The 22,232-nt window shown below is 37.9% G+C and overlaps 1 protein-coding gene across 1 annotated transcript in view; it reads left to right on the top strand.

The window, feature by feature from the left end:
• Positions 1-22,232, top strand: part of LOC124642739 (probable serine/threonine-protein kinase tsuA) — a 50,488-nt gene that overhangs the window by 10,907 nt on the left and 17,349 nt on the right. The window contains exon 2 of the mRNA XM_047181355.1: positions 8,699-9,070. Coding sequence (XP_047037311.1) covers positions 8,951-9,070 — 120 coding nt within the window. The 5' untranslated portion in view covers positions 8,699-8,950. The remainder of the gene's footprint in view (positions 1-8,698; positions 9,071-22,232) is intronic.

The raw sequence follows: 22,232 nt of genomic DNA, 5'->3' as shown, positions 1-22,232 counted from the left end.
AAGGGGTTTGTTTTGGCTAGTGAAATCTTTTATGAGGTGCTAACAACACCAAGGTATAATAAGATAATTGTGCAATTTCATTGTTTGTCTCTCCTCAGTCTTGATTTAGCATTTTTGATTTGGTTTGTCAAATGTATGTTTAGTTTATAAACTTGTATCAAACTTGTTTTGCAATGAACCACTTTTCAAAATCAAATGGTCCTATTGAGTAGGTGGCCATTTAATTCAAAATCTGAGCCGGATTATGTATGTATGGTTGTTACCACAATAAAACAACAAATCAAGTAACAAAGTGCCCGATAAATCTTAATAAGGCAAAAGTCGTGACTGGCCTATTTGCGTTCAAGGTGTAACCAACAAAATCGAATGGACAGCCGTTTTTGACAACGTCCTGGACTTAAAAACTCCAAGGGTAACCACATATGCAGTAAAGTTTCTTTCAGCCGTGCACAACGTGACCTAGGCATTTGATTTTCAATCGCAAGTAATGCAGACACGAATGGCATCAATCTGATCCGACAGGTCAAATATATCTGTCGCCAGGCCAAGTTTTTGCTCAGACAAGATAAATCACTGTTAAAAAGTGGCCTATCTTTTATGTCACGGCTTTTTTGCTAGATCTTTATCTACATAGACGGGAGACCGCACACGAAGCAGGGAAAGGAACATTATTATGCGTAATGTACCCGTGCCCATAGAAAGATACGGGCCACATTAATAAAACTTAGTTAAGTTAAAGCTATACGGGTAGAATATGATAAAGGTGCACTTTGTGATAACGGACCGGGTGTGGTTACCAGTGGACCTTGCTAAAATGAATGTGGGTGTAAAATTTGAAATACAACAACAGAGGAATGCAGTCCCTTTGAGATTACTGGAGGCATTCATGCGGATCAAAATACGTGGGAGAGGTTTTTTGCTCGTCAAGTTATGCCGCCAAGTTGTTCGTCAAGACGGATCTCATTGCGGAACTGTATGTAACGTTGTTATGAGAGCAAAGATAATGAGATGCCGTGTTGACAAGTCAAACATCACATCGGAAACAGATGATCAGATAAGACCTGTACATGCAACATTACGTAAGGAATCCGACCCGATTCCTTTTAATTTCAACCGCCATTTAAATTCCGTGTACGAAAATATCATAAGCACTATATCCAGTCCGCAAACGGAGCTGAACGCGAACACTTTAATAAGCGCAATTAATGTTTACGACCGAAAATTAGATATTGCGGAAACTGCTGATATTTTTTTTATCTCGCACCTGACCTCCGTGGTCATTGAACTTGAAGCTTTAGGCTTGACGAAAATATCACGTAGACTGAACGGCGCTAAGTCACGCGTCGCCGCTTGCTCTAAAAGAAATGACCAGTCAATCACTTTACAATATTGGAGACAGAAATAAGCAAACCAGAAAATTGCTCTCAATCTCTTAACCCGACGTTGCGTGATCAGAAACAATCTTGTTAATATTGAAGGGCCTCATCAAAACTTCTTTCTCATCAGCTACTGTATATTTTGCAGCTGCACTCGTTTCAAGTTTAACATCCACCATGACTGCATATTTTTCTTTATGTAACGCAGACGGTATGGCTTTTAAAGTGCGCGGTATGTGCTTATCAGTACTGACGTGGCTTTATTTCCCACATGCTAATATTTGTCCTCACAAGACCGTAATACCTGAAGTAGATATAATATTATATTTCTCTTCGTAAATTCTTCTCAATTCGAGATGGTTGTTAAATCGAACGGTCCGTGCTTGAGTCTTTAGTATTTTTGAAGTGTTAAAGGCTTTTTATTTAAGACACCGTTAAGCTACAAATTTTGATTTTGTTGCGTGTATTGCGTGTTTCGCTAGCATTAATTTGTTGTCGTTGCGTGCCGTTCCGGGCGATCGGTCGCGCTCGCCGCTCGGCTGCTTCGAGAGGACCTGCAGCCTCAGAAGGAAATACCTACGCTCATCTGCATATCCAGTTAGTTAATGTTTACGGTAGGTGCGTCGCTATTTGGGATGTTTGGACTTTCTTTTGTCAGCTCAGTTGCTACCGAATCAGCTACCGTATTGTTGTTTTCATTTCTTTTGTAAATATTTTTATTTTGTCACAATGGTTCCTTATTTTTATTTGTTTTTATTAGTCGGATATGTTTATAGTCTGCTTCCGTGTTATGTTATAGGTCAGGTGTTACAGCAAAATGATTTTATAGAACCTCATTTACTTTAATAGGATCATTTCCTCTAAACTCTTAGAGAGTGGTATGCAAATCAACATCCTCTGTACAAAAAGCAAAGAAATCGCTACCCATATTTCCTGTCGCTTCGCCTTACTAATCACTAATGATAGAATCAATATGCTGTTTGTAAGTTTGCGTGTGCGCTTCAGTTTCCTGAAAAGTGGGACATTATCATATTTATATAAAGTGTATGGCTGTAATGAAGCAGTTCGGTTTGCGACCGTGCCCATGAAGTTTCCGTATTCAGCAAAAGGGAAATGTGGAATTGAAGATTCGGAAGTGCTAGTGTAATTATAGTTCGGCCATTCAGAGAATGCGTTCCTGACACGTCGCGATTGAACTGACGACGTAACTTTGCAATGGCGTTGCAGTTACGATAAAAATATTTTTGCTGGTTGTTTACCGTTTTAACAATTGAGGAGCATTAAAACAACATTATTATATCAATAATCAATGAATGTTATTACGTCGTCAGTTCAATCGCGACGTGTCAGGAACGCATTCTCTGAATGGCCGAACTATATATGCATTGTTTTAATTAAGTTCGTGTGAGTTTTGGTGGGTGGTGTACTATTATCTTGTGTGTCTGGATAGACATGTTCAAGATCTGTGTATTCTTGTTCTTCTCCATCTTCTGCTAGTGTCATCAGTCATTTAAATATGTGTAAACTGTCTTCAATTGTGTATTTCATTGTCATCATTATTTATACTCTTGTAAATATCCTCGTTAATATTCTTAACTTGTAGTTTCTTTGCAGTAAAAACAGATTAAACCAAATCAGTATTACGTTGAAAGGTTTAATTGCTTCCATCTGTAAGTAGGTTTATTGTGAGTTGTCAAGCCTTTCTTACCTTATTGTATAATCCGTTTAAACGGTACTAACGCGAGCTATGTAGAACTACTTACAGTTGCTCTGCGATAACGTATCGATTTATCGACAGTCGTATATCAACTAGCCTTTATAGTTGTTTCTAGTAAACTTGCCATCTTTGAAACAATGACATTCCAATGTATAAGACCGTGCCTGCCAGAAAAAGTAATCTTTTAATGCAAAAATATTGATTAAGATGCGATTTTGCTGCTAAAATTATAGTATCTTTTAACTTCGTATTAACTTCCACTGGTCAATGGAAGTCTTTTTGCTGACACACTTTTAATACTTATTTCTTTAACAACATGCGTGTAAAACTATGATTTCTTAAGCCACCATACAAGAGCACAAATGGCCATGCTAACCCATTTGCCTAGAAATCCCACGGCGCACAATATACCGTCAATATAGTTCGTTTGTTCGTTCGTTTAATTGTCGGCACAAACGCAGCATTCTCATACGATACGTAAGGCATTGTTTGTTGCAGGTTTTTTTTTAATGCCTGAAGGTCGTTCAGGTTAGCTGTTACTGCAGTTAAGTTTTATAGTTTTGTTGCAGCTATTTCTTTTGCTGCTATTCATTCTGTATTTGGTGTTTTTAGTAGATCACTGGTTTATTCGTCGTCTTTTGTCGAAAATGCTTCTTTTTCTGGTGGCAGTGTAACTGGTAGATCAGACTATTCTTAATAATCATGCAAACTCTCTGTAGTCTTCTTTTCATCAATTTTCTGACTATATTGCGAAATAACTTCATAATTAAGTAATAACTGTCTTCGGTGTGTAATCGAAAATTATATTGAAAGTGAAATGCTGTATATCACAAATCTGTCACACAAACATTCCGTTCCATTCATATGATTTTTATGACTTGCAATAGATTACCAGTTTTCAGTTTTTCTTCTAATTTCCACATCATTAACAAGTTGTTTTACATGCAAGTGAGTAAGTCTTGAAGATAAGTTTATTATGCAAAGATATGCTGTCTGACTGGAAGGAAAGCAATCAAAGAATTCAAATTAGAAAGGTATAACACGATTGAGATTTACAACAAGTTTTGCTGAGTGATAGTAAACGCGATTCGCTGCCTAATGAATAAAATTCTCATCATAACAATGAGCATTTTTGAAGTTCCTTTTGAGATTACGACCTAGCTGTTACTAAATGTTGAAACCTCTGAGACTGAACGATTTTCATCGTATGTTTGAAGTGTGGACTATCGTAGGCTACTTGCCGAACTTATAAATATGTACAACAAACTTGTTTTTTTTTTTTAACTCCATATCATCAATTCATATTAAGGATGGGATGTTTACTTTTATAACTTTGAATGTCCTTTGTACTGAACCATCTGCTTAACGTATACTTACTTCACTACTTTTTATTCACTATCCATTGGATAACCATGGTCATTGCCCGGTAGCTTTGATTCATCAGACTGGAATTAAGCCTATTACATAACTGTTTTATTCGTAATCCCATAAAACATCAAATTACCTTATGTCAAAAGACGTAAGGTTGAAAATCCTTTGTTCAATTTTGTGCCATCGAAATGTGAATCATGCCATGCACTCGTAAGCACTATTTAAAATTCCTTAAACCGTTCGAAATTCGAAACTGGCGTATTTACGGTAAAGGCTGTTTTATATGGCATTCGTGCGCGGGCACATACACGCTTTTGTTTTTAACCTTCCATCTTCAAAAAAAGGAAGAGGACCTCACATAGTACTATGTCTCTTAATCACATACGGGTAGGCATGGTTATATTATAGTGGAAGCCCTATTTCCCAATCGGGCAGAACATGTACCTCCAGTTATGGCTCCGCCTGAGGAGGAACAGCACGATGAAGAGGAGATCCTGCCAATCACTGAGGCGGAGATGAATACTGTGATTTTGAAGGCGCGCTCCAAGAATAAAGCTCCCGGCCCGGATGGCGTACCCTCCAAGGTACTAGCCATGGCACTAAGCGATGCGATGAAGGATCAGCTGAAGGAACTGTTCGACGCGTGTTTAACGTCGAAACAGTTCCCTGAGCCTTGGAAGGAAGGACGCTTAGTGCTTCTGCAAAAGCCGGGTCGGCCGCCAGATTCACCTTCGGCTTACAGACCCATTGTCCTGTTAGACGAAGCGGGTAAGATGCTGGAGGGGATTCTGGCCAGCCGCATAACTCGACACCTTAATACGACCGGCCCCAACCTGTCGGATGCCCAGTATGGCTTTCGGGCCGAACGATCGACTGTGGATGCCATATTGCGCTTGAAAGCAGAGGCGAGGGAAGCGGTCGCCGGAGGGAACGTGCTGTTGGCGGTGTCACTGGACATCGCCAATGCATTTAACAGTCTGCCATTCAGCTGCATAGGTGAAGCGCTCCAATTCCACGGAGTGCCTACATACCTGAGGCAGCTAGTGGCAGACTACCTGAGAGGACGGAGCGTCTGCTACCAGAGACGCGACGGGCGCATGGTACGGTGCTCTGTTACGTGCGGTGTTCCGCAGGGGTCAGTCCTGGGACCACTCCTGTGGAACATCGGATACGATTGGGCCCTGCGTGGCGGCTTTACCGCCGGGCAGGGTGCAATTTGCTATGCAGATGACACCCTCGTTACCGCTCGGGGTGAGACTTTTGACGAAGCAGCTCAATCGGCAATCCAGTGCGTGTCCCTGGTCATCAGCCGTATTGAAGCGCTCGGACTGCGCGTTGCTCTGGAGAAGACGGAGGCCCTAGTATTTCATGGACCCCGGCGTCGTCCACCTGCCGGGGCCCACCTTGCCCTTGGGACTACAAGGGTAAGAGTTCAAACCAAGATGAAATACTTGGGCCTGGTAATAGATCGATTGTGGAACTTCCGCGAGCACTTCTTGCAGCTTCAGCCAAAGCTAATCAATGCTGCGTCCTCCCTTGGTCGATTGTTGCCGAACTCGGGCGGACCAAGCGCGATATGTCGGCGGCTATACACGGGGGTGGTTAGGTCGATGGCGCTCTATGGAGCACCGGTGTGGGCAGATTGTTTGAGGAGCCCCTCAAATAGGGCTTTACTGCGTAAGCCACAGAGGATCATGGCGAACAGGGTCATCCGTGGATATAAGACCGTTTCTGCGGAGGCCGCATGCGCCCTGGCTGGAACCCCCCCGTGGGATCTAGAGGCACAAGTGCTCGCGGAGATTTATTCCCGGAGAGCTAATGCTCGCTCGAGCGGCGACCGTCCTCCGCCCGAGCTTGTGAGAAGATGGCGCGAGCAGGCGCAGGAGGATGTCCTGTCCCAGTGGAAGGATAGACTGGCGGCGCCTACTGCTGGTCATTGGACTGCGGCGGCAATAGGGCCAATTCTCGAAGAGTGGGTGGGAAGAAGGCACGGAGTGCTGTCCTTCCGTATCACCCAAATTTTGACTGACCATGGTTGCTTCGGCTACTACCTGCATAAGGTGGCTAGACGGGAACCTACCCCCGTGTGCCACCAGTGCGGTAGTAGCCCAGATACAGCGCAGCACACCATTGAGCTGTGTCCCGCCTGGGACGAGCAGTGCAATGCGTTGGCGGCAAATACCGGACAGGACTTCTCGCTGCCGAATTTGGTGAGGGTGATGATCGGCAGCGAGGCCGGCTGGAAAGCCATAGATACCTTCTGCGAACAAGTAATATCGCAGAAGGAGGCGGCGGAGCGGGTCCGTGAGGCAGACGCTCATGCGGACCCAATTCGTCGCCGGAGGGTGGGCAGGCGTCGGACGCGTTACGCCGCCCAGATGCCGCCCTAGCAGCAGCCAGTGGGTAGCAGACCGGGGAACTCCTGCTACCTGCATTGCACGAGCTGCTGCTGAGATGGATCGCCAGTAGATGGAGGCGACCAGCCACTGCCGAGAGGTCACGAAAGTCGTCTTTGGTCCTCGTGGCCCCTCTCTAAAAGGCAGAAGACGGCACAAACGCTGAGGTTTTTAGTGGGTGCAAGCCCCACATAACCTCACCGTCTCCCCGGGCGGTGTGTGTATGCGTCAGGCATTTTCCTCAGCTGAAACAAAAAAAAAAAAAAAAAAAAAAAGGCATGGTTATATTTGGAAGTTTTTGGACTATTGTAAATTACATCGGTCAAGGTCTATGTTGACATGACTAAGATTAGCTAGAAATTTAACTTACCTTTACATAGAAACGGTCAAAACCTAATACTTACCAGTACAATCATCATTCACACAGTCGCGTCATTAATTAAAACAACAATAGTTTCGCTACCAAATACAGAGACAATTCTTATGAAAATGACTCCATTGCGGTCTTGAAACGTTTAACATAACTGTGTAATAGTTCAACTGAGTGATCTCACACAATGACATGGCAGAAAATATGTATTTCTATTGTATTATGATCTACTTTGTAATCCGTATTAGTTTTCCTAATAAGGTTTGGATCATCCCGACTTAATTTGTGATCGATATTGCCTTTGCTCAATCGATTTAACTAAAGCCTTTGACTCCCTGAGTCATCACTTTAAGCTTGATTTTTCTTTTCTTTTGTAATGTAGAAATTTTTATTGATGTCACTAAATTTAGAAACCGGCAAGTTACAATAATATTTGTGTGGATTCAAGTCAACATTTTCATGTTTCTGTTATGATCTGAATAAATAAATTGATCATATCATTCTTGTTTTGTGCGTTTCAAATCTATGACGAAACAGAACGTCAAACGCGATTTTTGATAAAAATATCTAGAGGAATCTTGCGTATCAATTTTGAAGTTATCGGTATTCACTTGAAGCATTGATAGATAAAAACGTCGCGTATTTTTGTAGTATTTCGAAACCACTAAAGTGTATATCAGAGCATCAAAGATCTTTCTGACATCAATAACTTTTATATCGATGTTTAAGATAACTGAGATGAAAATCGATCCTTCATCAGATCACTATTGCGCCCAGGAATAAGTAATAGCTTAATATAACTTAACGGCTTGCTTAATACCGTTTAACTAATAGGCATGGCAAGGACGACCTGTAAATAGAACGGCCGACTTTAATAATAAACTTTATCTTGATTCAATCGAACTATATTAAAATACACAACACAATGAAATCATCTACACACTTCACCTTTACAATCGCTGCAACAATTGCACACAATGCCACCGATATCGATCATACGATCTACACTTAATTGATTCGATCTGTCCATCGATGTATCGATCCAGCTTATCTAAATTACCCGAGTCCTTGTAGGTATAGTTTCAAAACATCGTTTAAAAGTGGAGCAATGCAAAAAAGGCAATGAGCGTCAATGTGATACAAAAACTTAGTGCAAACTTACGTAACATCCGTTTCTAAATTTTAAAGCAATAAAATTGAACAATTTGCGTAGATATCGATTCCAAATTGATATAACGTGATCGATCCTACCATCTTCACCGACATTATAGATTTTATTGCTCTCTAATGATAGAGATAATGATCTGTAGAAAATCTTACATCAACATTTTTACTATTTTATTGTCCAACAAACAAACTTTTGGCGTTGGTGCCACCTAAGCATTTTAGCACTTTTAGACGTATATACTATTAATAAAAGTGGTATTGCCTTATTTAGCACGACTGATTCACGTTTTCTTGTTTGCAGGCTAACAGTCATCGAAAATTCCGTCCGCATATTGACAACGGAAAGACCTTGATAGTCCGCAGCTGACTTTGAACGCACGACACCGCTGTCACTTGCGCAAGCGGCTCACCTCCGACCCGATACGAAAGTCGAGCCTGACTGAGAACCCACGAGGACGGTGGCACCCGCACCCGTGTGATGTGCCGGCAACATCACATTGCTGTGCAGGTAGACGTCACCTGATTCCCCACCACTCCTGGATGAGGCGGAACCATGAAGTTCTCAACTGGCTCCAGCTCGAGCAGTCTTGCCAGCGACTCGCTGTCGAGGAAGTCAACTCTATGCATCTACACAGAAGTCGATGCACCCGCTATGCCGCCGCCTTGCGAAAGGGTGAGTACTCTCCACTCCACGACGTCATTATATGAAAAATTAATAATCCGCCGCAGTAGGGGGCACCGTAAAATGGAGACGCATCCAATACTAGGCACTTAAATTGTAGATTTAATCGGCTATAAGGCCAAAAAAATTAAAGTGGTCGACGATAAAGGTAATGTAACCTTAATATTATGGGAGACCCAAGCATCTGGGCAATTTGCTTTCGATTTTTCACAACCAAGTATAGTACATTAAAACTTTCAATTTCGAACCACGATAATAATAATATCGCATTAACAAAAACAATGCAAAAAGCCGCGCGTCCGGGTTGGAGAGTTCGGTGCGTTTGGTCCACCCGAGAGAAAGTAGCATGTCATCTCTGGCACCGAGGCGACTCGCGACCCACCTGGCCACTGGCTCCAACGATATTTTGCAACACCTTGAATATTTATCTTGTCTCATTGTCCGTCCAGCCCTACACGGTGTGTCCGCATCTTTTATGGCCACGCACCGATAAATTCTCATTTAGTCATTTAAATGCTGCCCTTACAACTTTTTCTACATAATTAACTCGCGAAGACTTAATTACTGATAGTTAATTCCGCTTTTTGCAATTTCTAAAGGTGTAAACTTAAACGATCATTACATTAATATCGCTTACAAAAATTACATGAATGTTAACAATGTTCAGTTTTTGCGCGACAATTGTTCAATCGATATTGAACTATGAATGTATTTATTTACTTCACAACCTTGAATTTTTCTGAGACTAATTCCGAGATGAATCACCACTTGACCAACAAGTATTGCATTCTGATCTTGAAATTTGACATAAAGAGGTTCTACATATCTTTGATTAATGACTGACTCATCTCAAAATGGATGTATATTGGCTAATATCTTGTTATTGTTATAGTTTATTTCGTTATTCGCGTCCGGACGATTGAAACATATTCATGGCAGTCTCAAGGTCTCTATTGTTTTAAATATCACATACGAAATCTTACTACACTAAGTTTCCACGCCTCTATCAGGTCGATTGACTTCACAATCTACAGAACGCTTTCGTGCATAAAAATAGTCGTTCAATCAACTTTCGAAATTATTATTAAGTCTAGCTCGCACGTCTGACTAATCTAAACTTATATCAAGTGTAACTTCAACGTAATTTATTTCTGTTACGCCGATAATACTGAACAATTCAATGTTACGCTGCATAGTTTTTTCTTAATAAACAGATTATCTTGTACGTAATACAGTGGTCGAGATTTCAATTACCTCATACGACACCAGGCCATCACTTTCGCCGTCAGCGTGTGGGTGTTCAATCATCGTATCAGAACTATTATCTGGTATTTATTCATCGCCTATTGTTCTCTCAGCGGCTAATGAACTTTTACTCTATGAAATGAAAGTATCTTTTAATGAGTGAGTTTAGAGAAGTGATCGCTTGTAATGGACGTTATCGTTGTCATCGACTTGATGTTTATTGATGGTCTGCTCGTATTGTTTATAGCTCGGTTGCATGCTCGCGAGACGTCGTGACGTTTTTGTGATCGTTGGTGAAATCGCCTTCAGTGTTACGCAACTGCTTTTAAGGTTCAGGTGTTAAAATATCCAAGGGTTACAATCTTGACCTGGCTCAATGTAAATTTCTATATTTTGCAGCTGTAACATCCTTGAACTTGTTGTCAATTCTTTGCATACGCATAAACAATCAGTATTTTTAGATACTCTTCTATTCACTACTGTTCTCGTCTGACCTAGAGGTAATGTAGGTTTTTTACCTTTCTTCTCTTAATCAACAAAGGCTTGTTTAACCGTAACGTTATCTCGGCCTTCGAATAATATAAGTGCATGAAACTTGTCGTGTAGCGAATTGCAATAACAGCTGTTAAATATGAATTCAGTATATGATTACTGAGCCTAAGATGACGTAAGCGTATTGAGACTAGCTGCGAAAGGGCTTACGGTCACTAACCCGTTGGCCAAACGCGATGACTAATACTATAATCTCTTCATTTATATTTAGAAGACGTGTTTTTTTTTTCAAGTGTTGGTGATTGCCGTACAATAATGATGTATATACCTAAATCTTTTTTTTCACCTGCTTATTTGGCAGTTGACCTTCATAGTTAGCTTCTTCTGAGCCAGTTTCAATTTACTTATTCCATTAGACAAAGACTATTGAATAAGTCTAGTCTCAGTTTCAAGGCGTTTCTTATAGACTATAATAAACTTGGCTTTATTATTGTACTCATAGACCAGAGCCTAGCAACCTGTCATTACACTATCGTGTTCATTGAACCCAAGAAGTTATGCTGCATGTTACGTGCCACCATCTTGAAACAAATAAATCTTTCTTGCTTATTCCGACTCCGGATTGACGTCGAGTCGTCTCTATCTTTATTAATTTATCTACTGCCCAGAATTCTTCTCATTCCACGAACGAAAGCAACTGTGAAATTAACTGGCTTAACTTGTCATTACTTGGAACGAAAACCCCAATTTACAAGTATTTCCAACAGCTTTCATCTTGCGACCTTAGCTCCGTTCTGCTTGTTTATCGGACTGTATATTTACGCTCCTTTTATTTCATAGTAATCTGATACGAATTCGTTTACCGCAGTCGGGTCTACCTCATTGTGCACAATACTGTTCACTATTGTCGGTACCTCACACACTTCGCCTCGTTAAAGAATACCTATCGATTCCTACTGATATCGGCTTTCTTATCTTTTGTCATTACATCCGATAACACAAAAATGCAGTCGTAATTTAATGAAAATAAAATGCATTCACGCTTTATAGATTCTTTTGTAATTCATCAGCAGTAAATATCGCTTGCATTCCTGCGGGCCTAGCGTGAGGATAACCAGGCATTTTTCTCTCACAGGAGCACATAATTTCCTTAAACGATCGACTCCCATTGGCATAGGAATCCGCTCGCACCTGGCAACAAGAACAGGAATGTTCGCATTCCTCATTGTAATCTCTAATTCCATAGCTATCGGGCCATTATTTTAATAAGCTTTTCAGTGCTGTAATAACAGTGGCGTGGCGTCGCGTGATAGTCCTTGAGTGAAGCGTGCACAATCGCACGATTCTTTTTCTAACAGTCGCTAGTTACATCAACTTGTGAGATCGTTACCATAGCGTATTGGAAATACCGAGAAATTCATCTGGCAAAAGAATTTTACTGTCATTGTATCACGTGGGAAACGTACTATGGCTAAAAACTACAGTTTCGTTTCGTTTCTTAGAACTAAGATACTAGCAAAATTAATCTATTTAGCACGTGTAGCTTTTTTGCCTGTGTCCAGTTTCTAGATCGACAGGTTCTATAGCATCGTTTGTTTCGAGGAACATGACTTGTTTGTTTACTGTCTATTGTGATATGTTTGCTATTTTCACGGCTTGTTAAACTTTACTATCATTACTTTCATCTAGTGTGACCTCACGAGAGCTCATTATAGTGTTTGCCTTGTTCTGTTGTTCATCGCGCATGTTATGAGTTTATCTCAGCACGATTATATGTTGTGTGTCGTCAACATTTACATGTGTTCATGCTTTCTCTGGAAAAGAAATTGTATTTGAATAAACGTCTGAAAGTATTCCGTATGCAAGTCCTCCTATCGGCTGCTCTACATTCATTAAGTCTAGAATGTAGTTTGCATGTTTGATTTCACTAGACGCCTACCTCTCTTCTTATCCATAACATCGTATTTAAAATTATAATTACCATTTATATTTAATTGAAAATTTTATACCTGTTCGTTGACACTATTCTTATTTGCAGGGTTTTCAGTGTCAGGCGTGTTAATTGATGCTGCCTTGATGCGTGACATCATGCACAGTATGTTACTGTTTTACCCATTTCAGAACAAATCCCAGTAGCACACAGTTTGTTGCCCTGTAGTTCTGACCACTAGATTCGATTGATCAATTCTCGCACAATTCAACTGAAGTAGAACACTTTTGCTTGATAAAACTTTCTGCTAATTTAATAATAGTAATTTTCCACCTAATGATACGTGTATCGTGACTATTAACATTAGTGTAATGACAAAACAAACCTTTCACAGTTATAGTAATTTCACGATTGCTGTTTAAATTTTGCACACGTTCAATTATTACTGAAATAAATAATGTTACATTATGACACGATCTAATAATTTAATTGGTTAATTTGTGTAAGAGAAAAAAAGATTTAATCGCTGCTGTAAATAATCTAGATCATTTGGAGCTTATTGACAAAGAAAAGAGATAGTTAAAAGGCGATAAAGAAATTAGGATCTCGATCGCAGACAATTTAGAAATGTTTTCTAATGAAACGAGAAGGTACTTCACTGAAATAATATATACTAAGGAAATACGTTGGCTTGATCATTTCTAATAGTTTGTTACTGATTATTTTATCCTTACTGATGAAGTTTTCTATCTTGATCATAACACTTATCAAGCAGATGATTAGATGTTGAACCAGTCAAGTGTGACCGCTCAGTATGTGAGTGAATATCTTTTAACAGGAATGTAAAATTATACTCATGTGCAATACTCACGCTATGTTCGATGTCAACATCTCTGTAATTCTGTTAGCGTACAATAAATACAGATGTTTTAGCAGTGTTTTATCGAGATACAAGTGAATTTCAAGTTCTTGCAGTTTTATTTATTTATCACAAAATTTTCTTTGCAAGACTTGAAACACAATATCAATCGGTGCGTTTTAAGGCTTGCAAACAGTCTAGAAATGCATACTAGAGATAAAGTGCCATTCTACAAAAACTCCGCCTTGTATGTTGATTTAAATCCTATTGTTCGGAAACCCTTTCACATGTTACATTATCTTCTAACACTATCTTCTCGTGTAACAAATCTTCGAGCAATGTAACCCTCGATTCCTGCAATACATCTCCGTAGTTCCTAATCACATGTTGCTTAGAATCGTACATTACGGTGTTTCGTTACGCTAGAACCCCTATTGTGAAGTATTCGTACGCAAATGTCTGGCTTTCCGCTACACCGCAGATGTTCACGGAAATGTATTGAAATGCAAACAGACGTACATTCGGTGTTGCGTTTCATGTTTCTTTCTTACACCTACTAAATGTATTAGAGACGGGTTTAATGTTTTGATGTTGTTACCTTTGTTATTTTTTTTTTTTTGTTTTCGTCTGTAGTAATCTACTTTTGCAAAAGATCATATTGTGTTGAATTTACAATATTTTTTGTATATGCTATGTTAAACTTGTTTACACAATAATATTTCGGCTGCACTGCCTATGTTTTGTTTACAAACTATTGTAATTCGGCTGACACAGTTCCTTCTGTTTATACTTTGCCGTACTAATAACAAATAGTAATATTGTTATTGCTGTTTTGATTATCAAAATATTATTGTTGCTGCGTAGCGTTTCACTTTCAAATTCTGTTTCGTAATAATTGTTTGCACGATATAATTTCATTCTCATTCCCCATAATATCTTCGGCTATAAACCATGCAATAACACGCTTGACTTAAATCTGGCTATCTGAGATGATATCTAGCATCTTTACGCACTCGGCTCGAGAGACTGTTCAATCTTTCAACATTTTCTTCTGGTACATTTCACAAGCTGGCGCGCTCACTTCACAATGGCTTAGTGAAGAAATAGATGGCTCAAGATTACTCTACTTAACGCTAGACGAAAAAACAAAAACATAATACTCAAAAATAGTAGCCGTATAGATTAGGACAGAAATAAACATCAAAATGAAACCAGAACTTTATGAAGAGAAATGCAAACTAATTTTATTCACCTTTCTCCATATTAAACATATAGGTACAGTATAATATTCTATTAAGTTTTATAGTCACAGATTAAGCAAATGGGGACTGAATACTAGCCAATAATTTCACAAACCCTGTACAAACCATTGAATGTAGGACGAAGCTATACATGAAATGACAGCGCATTTCTCAATCACTCTAGTTGAACGTTCGTTCTCGATTCATTGCAATTTCACGGAGATTTGCATACGAACAGATCGTCGTGTGACCTAATAAAATAAATTGTATCGTCTGTATGCTCATCTAATTTTCCACGCGAGAAACTTACCGCGATGCGGTCGGAAATAGAGGACTCATTTGCATGTTTCTCATTAAATAGTCTAATAGGAAGACATGGCAGCTCGTGCCCTATCAATAGTATATTTCCTTCAATTTGTCGTGCATATTCCAATTACTAACTGCTCCATGTTACACGTCTGAGTCGGGGTGAGACACAAACATGTTTTAAACACTTTAATAAATTAGACTTACAAATTGCTCATTCTGGTTTGCGGACAGTGTTTAACAGAACAAGACTAAACGTATGTAATAAACTTTAAGAAAATGTAAAATTAAGCATTTCGGTAATGTAGTTTTTATGATATACAGAAACGTGATGTACATGAGTTTATAAACAAGATAATTACAGATAAGCATCTAGACTGCAATTCTAAATTCAATGCAAATCAGAATTCAAAAGAAAGGATCCCAATTACAGACTCAGTTAACAGTAGAGAAGAAAATAAAGTAACAAACTCTAAATTAAAGGGTGAAGAAAGTAATAAAAATTTAAAGTTACATAAGAAAGCAGTCCACACTGAAACGAATCGATAGTTTTGAACGGATCCGCTCACTTGGAAGTCTTACAAGTGACCAGGCAGCCCCACTTACATATTGTACAAGCTTTTTTATGCTAAACAATAATACCGGTTACATTTTTTCGTAGAATTCATTTCTAAAGAACAAGTGAAGCGATTATAATTTAATCAATGGAAAAGTACTTGTTGATTTTATTGACACTATTAAGGATTTATGGATGAACTTGTTATTAAAATAAATAATTAGACCCAATGAAAGTATTGTATCAAAGTAATAATAATTTTAACGATAAAACTGATGTAAATAATACAATAATTAATTCCATTCAAACACAAAAGGATTTTAAAAGGACAATTAGAAAAGACAATGATAACCAAAGTCAAAGACAGTTTAAATTACAAAGAATAATAGAAACTCCATATTTATGTGTTACTGTAAATTTTAAAGGCACCATGATGGTATTCCCCCAGTCACACTTGCGTGTCGCATTTTTTTGGGGTTGAATATAGTGCCATCTGCTAAATCATAAAATACCACGTGATGTTAATCGGCTGAGTTAAATGGAAAGAATATAAATCTTGAATAAACGTTAGAAAGGAAAATGAATCTAGAGAAGCAAAGCCAAAAAAAACAAGGGTACTTAAACACTTTGCTGATTATAATGCATCATCAATTGTAGTTCGTGTGTCAAATAGCAAAACTGAAAACAATTTCTGTAGATTTAGTTAATGAGTTATCTTTACTCTAATTAACATTCAAGTTTACTTCGTTACAAATAAAGCAACAAAAGACCCGAAAGCTATATTTTGCGAAACGAAACTAGTAATGTAGTACAATAATGTCAATGAACGTTTTTAACTGTTACTTATGGAGTAAAAATAAATTGTTGCTTTATGGTTTAACTATGGTGCAATCTTGGTGTTTGTGTAAAACATGCAATTGTTAAGCGTCGATTAACATCATTTTATCTTTGGTAACACAACCGACACACATAAGACTGTGGATAAGCAGTATTTGAGCAATTCACTCTTTTACTTTGCAGGATTCATTTAGGGTATGAAGTTTTAAACTAGCCTACGCAGTAGATACGCTAAATCCAAGAGTTCCTAGCAGCAGGTAAAACTACTACATAAAAACTAGGTAATCCATGTCTTATCCATCTTTCTTTCAGTTCAGTCTGTTTCGGCCATTCTGATAGTCGTCTTTGTTTGTTAATATATGCCATATAGAATGAACCACTATTCTATTTCCTATCTCTCCTCATTAAAAATCAAACCTTTTTGCCGCAGGCCTTGTGTCCATTAATAAAATGGGGATAGTGGGATAAATTTATACAATGTTGAAACAACCTCGTCTAGCAAGAGAAAACAGGCTCGGAGCTATAGAAAATCAAGGCCAACCATACTGATCCGGCAATAAAACATACAAAATTATCACTTTTACAATAGTTATGTATAAAATTTGTAAAGATTTTAATATATTTATTGCGTTTGAAGATGATGATGATGATATATCAACTTTAAAATATGATAATGCTGATATTAGATGCGACGGTGATGTCAAAGTATGTATGACACCTTTCTTGGTAACACACTTAGTTTTCGAGAAAGTTATGCTTTATATAGCGGCCGCGAAACGGAACAATATGGAATTTTCTTCATATAAATATGTAGGCCAATCTAATGTTACCCATGCATAATATTTTGTAATGCAGAGTTAATGCGCTTTTGGCGTTTTCTTTACTGACATTGATGCCATAATTTACATTTTCAACCAACTGTTGATTGGCAAATTTTTTTAACGAACAACCAATTGCAATATGGTTTTCGTTTCAGTGAATGAGAAAAAAAAATGTCTTCGAACAGGTTCACAATTAACCAAAAAAAACTTCAATCAAGAGCTTTCAAATATCTCTTAAGTGAAACCACTTATTTCACAGAGAGACTTGAAATATTTTTTCCTTTTACGACTTACTTAAAATGAACCCAAAAGCCAAACATGGCTGGAACCACTTGAAAACATGTGTAGCAACGGTCCTACTGGTTTTAAGATTCCAATAGATAAAGTATTGACGCGTAACAACTCCCAAGTATTTGTTCCTTTGAAGCGTTGCGTAACTTGCGTCAAAAACATCAACTGCTTTCATAATTTCTTTTTTATTTGCATGTCAAATTCGTGATATAATCTGAACGTTATCAACATCAACGTCATCTGTTACATCCTGCACAAGATAATTAATATCGCACCGATTGATAGATTTATGGATCCAGACTTCCAAAATTTCTCCATGTTTGACACTAGAATTGATGAGATTGGCTAATTTCTTTATGCCAATCTAGTTTGGGAATTCATCACCTTTTCATTAATATGTATAGACCTTCTTCTTAATTATTACCTATCTTTTAATAACTGATAACCGGAATCGCTTTCATAATTCCGTTACATGTTATTGAATAATAACTTTAATACTCAATGAACACCTGGGAATGGAGAACTTGAACTAACATTGAAACTAATTTATCATGCTGGTTTGAATTAAAACACGTCTCAATATCAACATTGAAATCAAAAACAGACTTTATCAAGTAAATAAATGCTACATATAGCGTAACTTAAAAAATACTGAAGAAAAAACACTGAAAAGATTTAGTAGCTACTAGAGTAGGTATCAAAAGATTTGTTTAGCCTATAGGTAGCTATCAAAACTTATAATTTTCTAGAAGATAAAGTACCGGTCAGTAATACCTGCAATGATTAAATTAACACTCACTAAATCCTAACTTCATTTCCAGTTGATCCTCTTAATAACTACAGATTCTCCAACGAGATTAATGAAGTATTGAAATGTCACAGTGACAGCTCGCTGATTTGATCCTAAGATTTATATTTCACTTTGTTAGGATTATTGTCATTGTCACATGCATTTTGTTTTCTCTCCATGACTTATCCGTTCAACAGTTCATCTTGTTTGACATTTAAATTGTGCTTATGACGCGTCTTAGTTAAAACTGGCACTGTTGTAAAAGGATTAGAAATTAGGACTTATTTTGAAGATTATTTTATTTGGATACCTAAAGACATGATAGTGCAACAAAAATGTTCTTTCTGGAACGTTTACCTTCCAGGGCCGAGGAAACTCTTTCGAACAACACTTTTTTTAACACGTTTTCAATTAAGTTATCGGCCAAGAACTTTGAAGGTATAGTTGCTGCTACCTATCGTCTGTATTAGGGTATGTATCTGTATTTTCAATGGGTGTTGTTCCTTTGTTAGGTTTTATCATAGAGGGCAATATAACTTCGACTTCCTCATGACAGTGATAACGTTGATTTATTGAGGGCTTGATGTAAGCAGACGTTTGTTAGACGTCATTGTAAGTTTAATAGTGTTCAGCTGTCTTATAGTAGTTACTAGACATGTTGATATTTTGAATGCTATCTAATAAGAACAAATGAGTGATATTAGTCTAGCAATTGCTATTTATTTATTTATTTACTAGAAGGAGAAAGCTGTAACATAGACTAACTATAGACTTTGAAATGTGATATATAGCTTTTTATGAAACAAAGAACCAAGGGTTTCCGAAATTCGTCAATTTCCAGTCCAGTAACTATTGCGAAACCAGAATTGCACACACTCTGGATTACCTACCAAGCTCTCGTTCAGTAAATATCCCATTGTAATATGACAATGATAAATCCAAGATTTCACGAGCATTTCATAATAAAAATGGCTCTTATTTTTTCTTCCCAACGTCCAGTTAATTCCTACAATATATTAGCCTTACGGTAATACTGAATATTATAATCGCATGTTCGCATAAATCTTCCCGCTTCGCTTACATAAGATACGTCTGGTTAATCTTTACTGTCATCCACTAATTGCACGTTCTCTACTAAAGTGTAATGGTTATATTTACCATTCATCATTGCAGTTAAGTTTAACCTCTGGTTATGCATTTTTGTTGTCTTTAGTATTTCGTTCGTTGTTATTGTCACAATGAATAAGCATAGTTTGGGTTATTGACTTTCTCATCTCATTTCATCATCATCCTTGTTATGTTTTTTCTCAATTTAATCTCAAAGATATTATTCAATTTCATTCATGACCCTAATCTACAGTGTCAACATTAAGCCTTGTACGTCAGCTTTCAATAAATCTGGAACACCTGGTCACACGAAAGCTAAGATAAAACTTTTATTAATAGCACTAACAGTATTTTCTATCTCAACGACTCTTTCGTCTCTATTAACATCTGAATTGTTTTTAACAGCGGATATTTTATTCAATATTCAGTGACCATTACTAAATGTCTAAAGTAACCATTTTCTAATCAATTCGCTTGATTATCATTTCGCTCGCGTGTTGTCGTTGTGGTTTCCTGCACCTGTATGTCTGTGTGTATGCGTTTGCGCAAAGTGTTCAACACCGTGAATATCGCGCTGCCTTCTCTGTGGTAAGAACGATGTGTATCAACTCAACTAGGTTCCTGTTTGGACTGCAATCTGTGTTAAATGGTTTGTAGGTATTTTGACCTGAATTACTTAACTGCTATGTGCAGATTAGGACTTAGTTAGTTACCCATTTGGTAAAAAAGTATTTGGACTTTTGTCTACTACGTATGCAACGGAGTTACAAGCAGTGTTGCAGTTTTTTTTTAAAGACTGTAAACCTCTATCGTCATCTTTCATTAACCATATATTTTCACAAAAAAGGATGAAAATTTTTCACAATGCTATCAGTAACCTTCTTTTTAAACCAAAGCCCAGAAACACTACAATACAATAAACCACACTATGTATTATATCACAGGATATCAATTCTACTAATTACTGCAAACCTAACCTACAATTGCAGCGAATGCACCGTGACGTCACTTATAATTGTAAACATAAACTGCACGATTCACGGTTGGCAACTAACGTCCGTCTGTGTTGCCGCGCCGGTAGCTAGGCAACTATCGTCATGAGCCCTTTGTTTTGTTTATTTGTTTTAATTTATTGCGTTTTGTCAGGCTCAGGAAATTTAGGGCTTTTGTGGAAAAATGGGGTACCTTTTAATTATGGTAAAATATTCACGTTTCTTTAAGATTTATTTACTAAATTATGATTTAAATAGCTTAACATGTCTTATCGCTACTATAGACTTTGAAATGCGATATTTTTGCTTTTAGTCCTTTCTATTATGGGACCTAATATTGAACGCATGCTTTATTTTTGGTAGGTGTAATCTTGTCAGTTCTTCTCTTCAAAAATTTCGTTTAGCAAAAATAAGCCACAATCCTCGATTGTATGAATAAATAAATAACAATGAATCAGTTATCAAAACAATTCGACAGTTTGACCCGCACTACTTAACCTTATTCAGTTAATTAACTGTCAATAGCCTCGTTGGCATTATGAATGGTTTTAATGAATTACCGATTATCGATACGAACACTTTCTCCGAACTCTCAAGTGTTAGAAGTGGCACAAAAGTGAGATGCGCCAGTAATGTTCATGTGGAAATCTAGACTAATGTTATTATGATAAAGTTTGTGATTATCTTGTGTATGTAAATATTCTAACTGCTGGACGATTTTATATTAACAATTGCATCTGCATAGCATAGTTGGTTATTGAAAATTGTGATGAATGGCGTTCTCTCGCTCTCTCTTATCTGAGCGTGTTTCTGGTTGTATCCTCATCTTGAGGACTTTGCAACCCTGGAATCCGCTTTTCGACTTCTCCATTTTACTAGGTCTTCGGTAGACTTGGTGCCTTGGTACCTAGTAAGCTCATGTTATCCTTAACGGCATTAAGCCAGCATATCTTGGATATTCCTCTTTTGCTTATTTTGATATATGGGCCGTATGTTATTCTTGTTAGCCATGAGGTCTTGTATGGCCGATTTATTATTAACACCGAAAATGTACGCAAATATTTGCAGATGCAAAACCAGAAGTCATCTGAATTTGATTGTGATTAATTGAGTGACATTAAACTTAATGTTTCTATTATGTAACGACTGACATTTATATCCAGAAGCGGCTACTGTTTTAATTTGCAGTCATTAATAAACACGTGAGTGATGAAGATGACCAAACATAAGTAATATCTGTAAGATCGCAATTTTCGTTGAAAAATCTTGCTAATAATTACGACACGAGGAATAACAAGCATACGGTCTGCTCATTAAACCAAAGTATTTATTTATGGGATAGTAATAATTAAATAGTTGTCAATGTAAATACCTTAATTACGGAACGAAACACTAAAGCCCAAACAAAATGCTTACAATCGAAGCTTTTCCCGCCATCCCAACCGATATAGTCACGGTCGACCAACTCGCTCGTTACATAGCACAATCTGTAAAACCAGTTGTACTGTTTTTCACGTCTAGAAAAACTTAACCCTTCGACTAGTTCGTCCGTTGCGCGTGCCTCCACGACCTTTTATTTTTTGCATCAATACAGCAAACACGGTAGATTTAATTAAAATTCCGATGAACCCAACGGCGTCAAACGGAATACTGCAGGCGTGTTCGTCGCAAGAACTACCAGCAGCC

This window comes from Helicoverpa zea, chromosome 2, assembly GCF_022581195.2.
Source record: "Helicoverpa zea isolate HzStark_Cry1AcR chromosome 2, ilHelZeax1.1, whole genome shotgun sequence".
Classification (NCBI taxonomy): Eukaryota; Metazoa; Arthropoda; class Insecta; order Lepidoptera; family Noctuidae; genus Helicoverpa; species Helicoverpa zea.
Note: the sequence above shows the minus strand (reverse complement) of the source record. Positions and strands in the feature narration are given on the sequence as shown.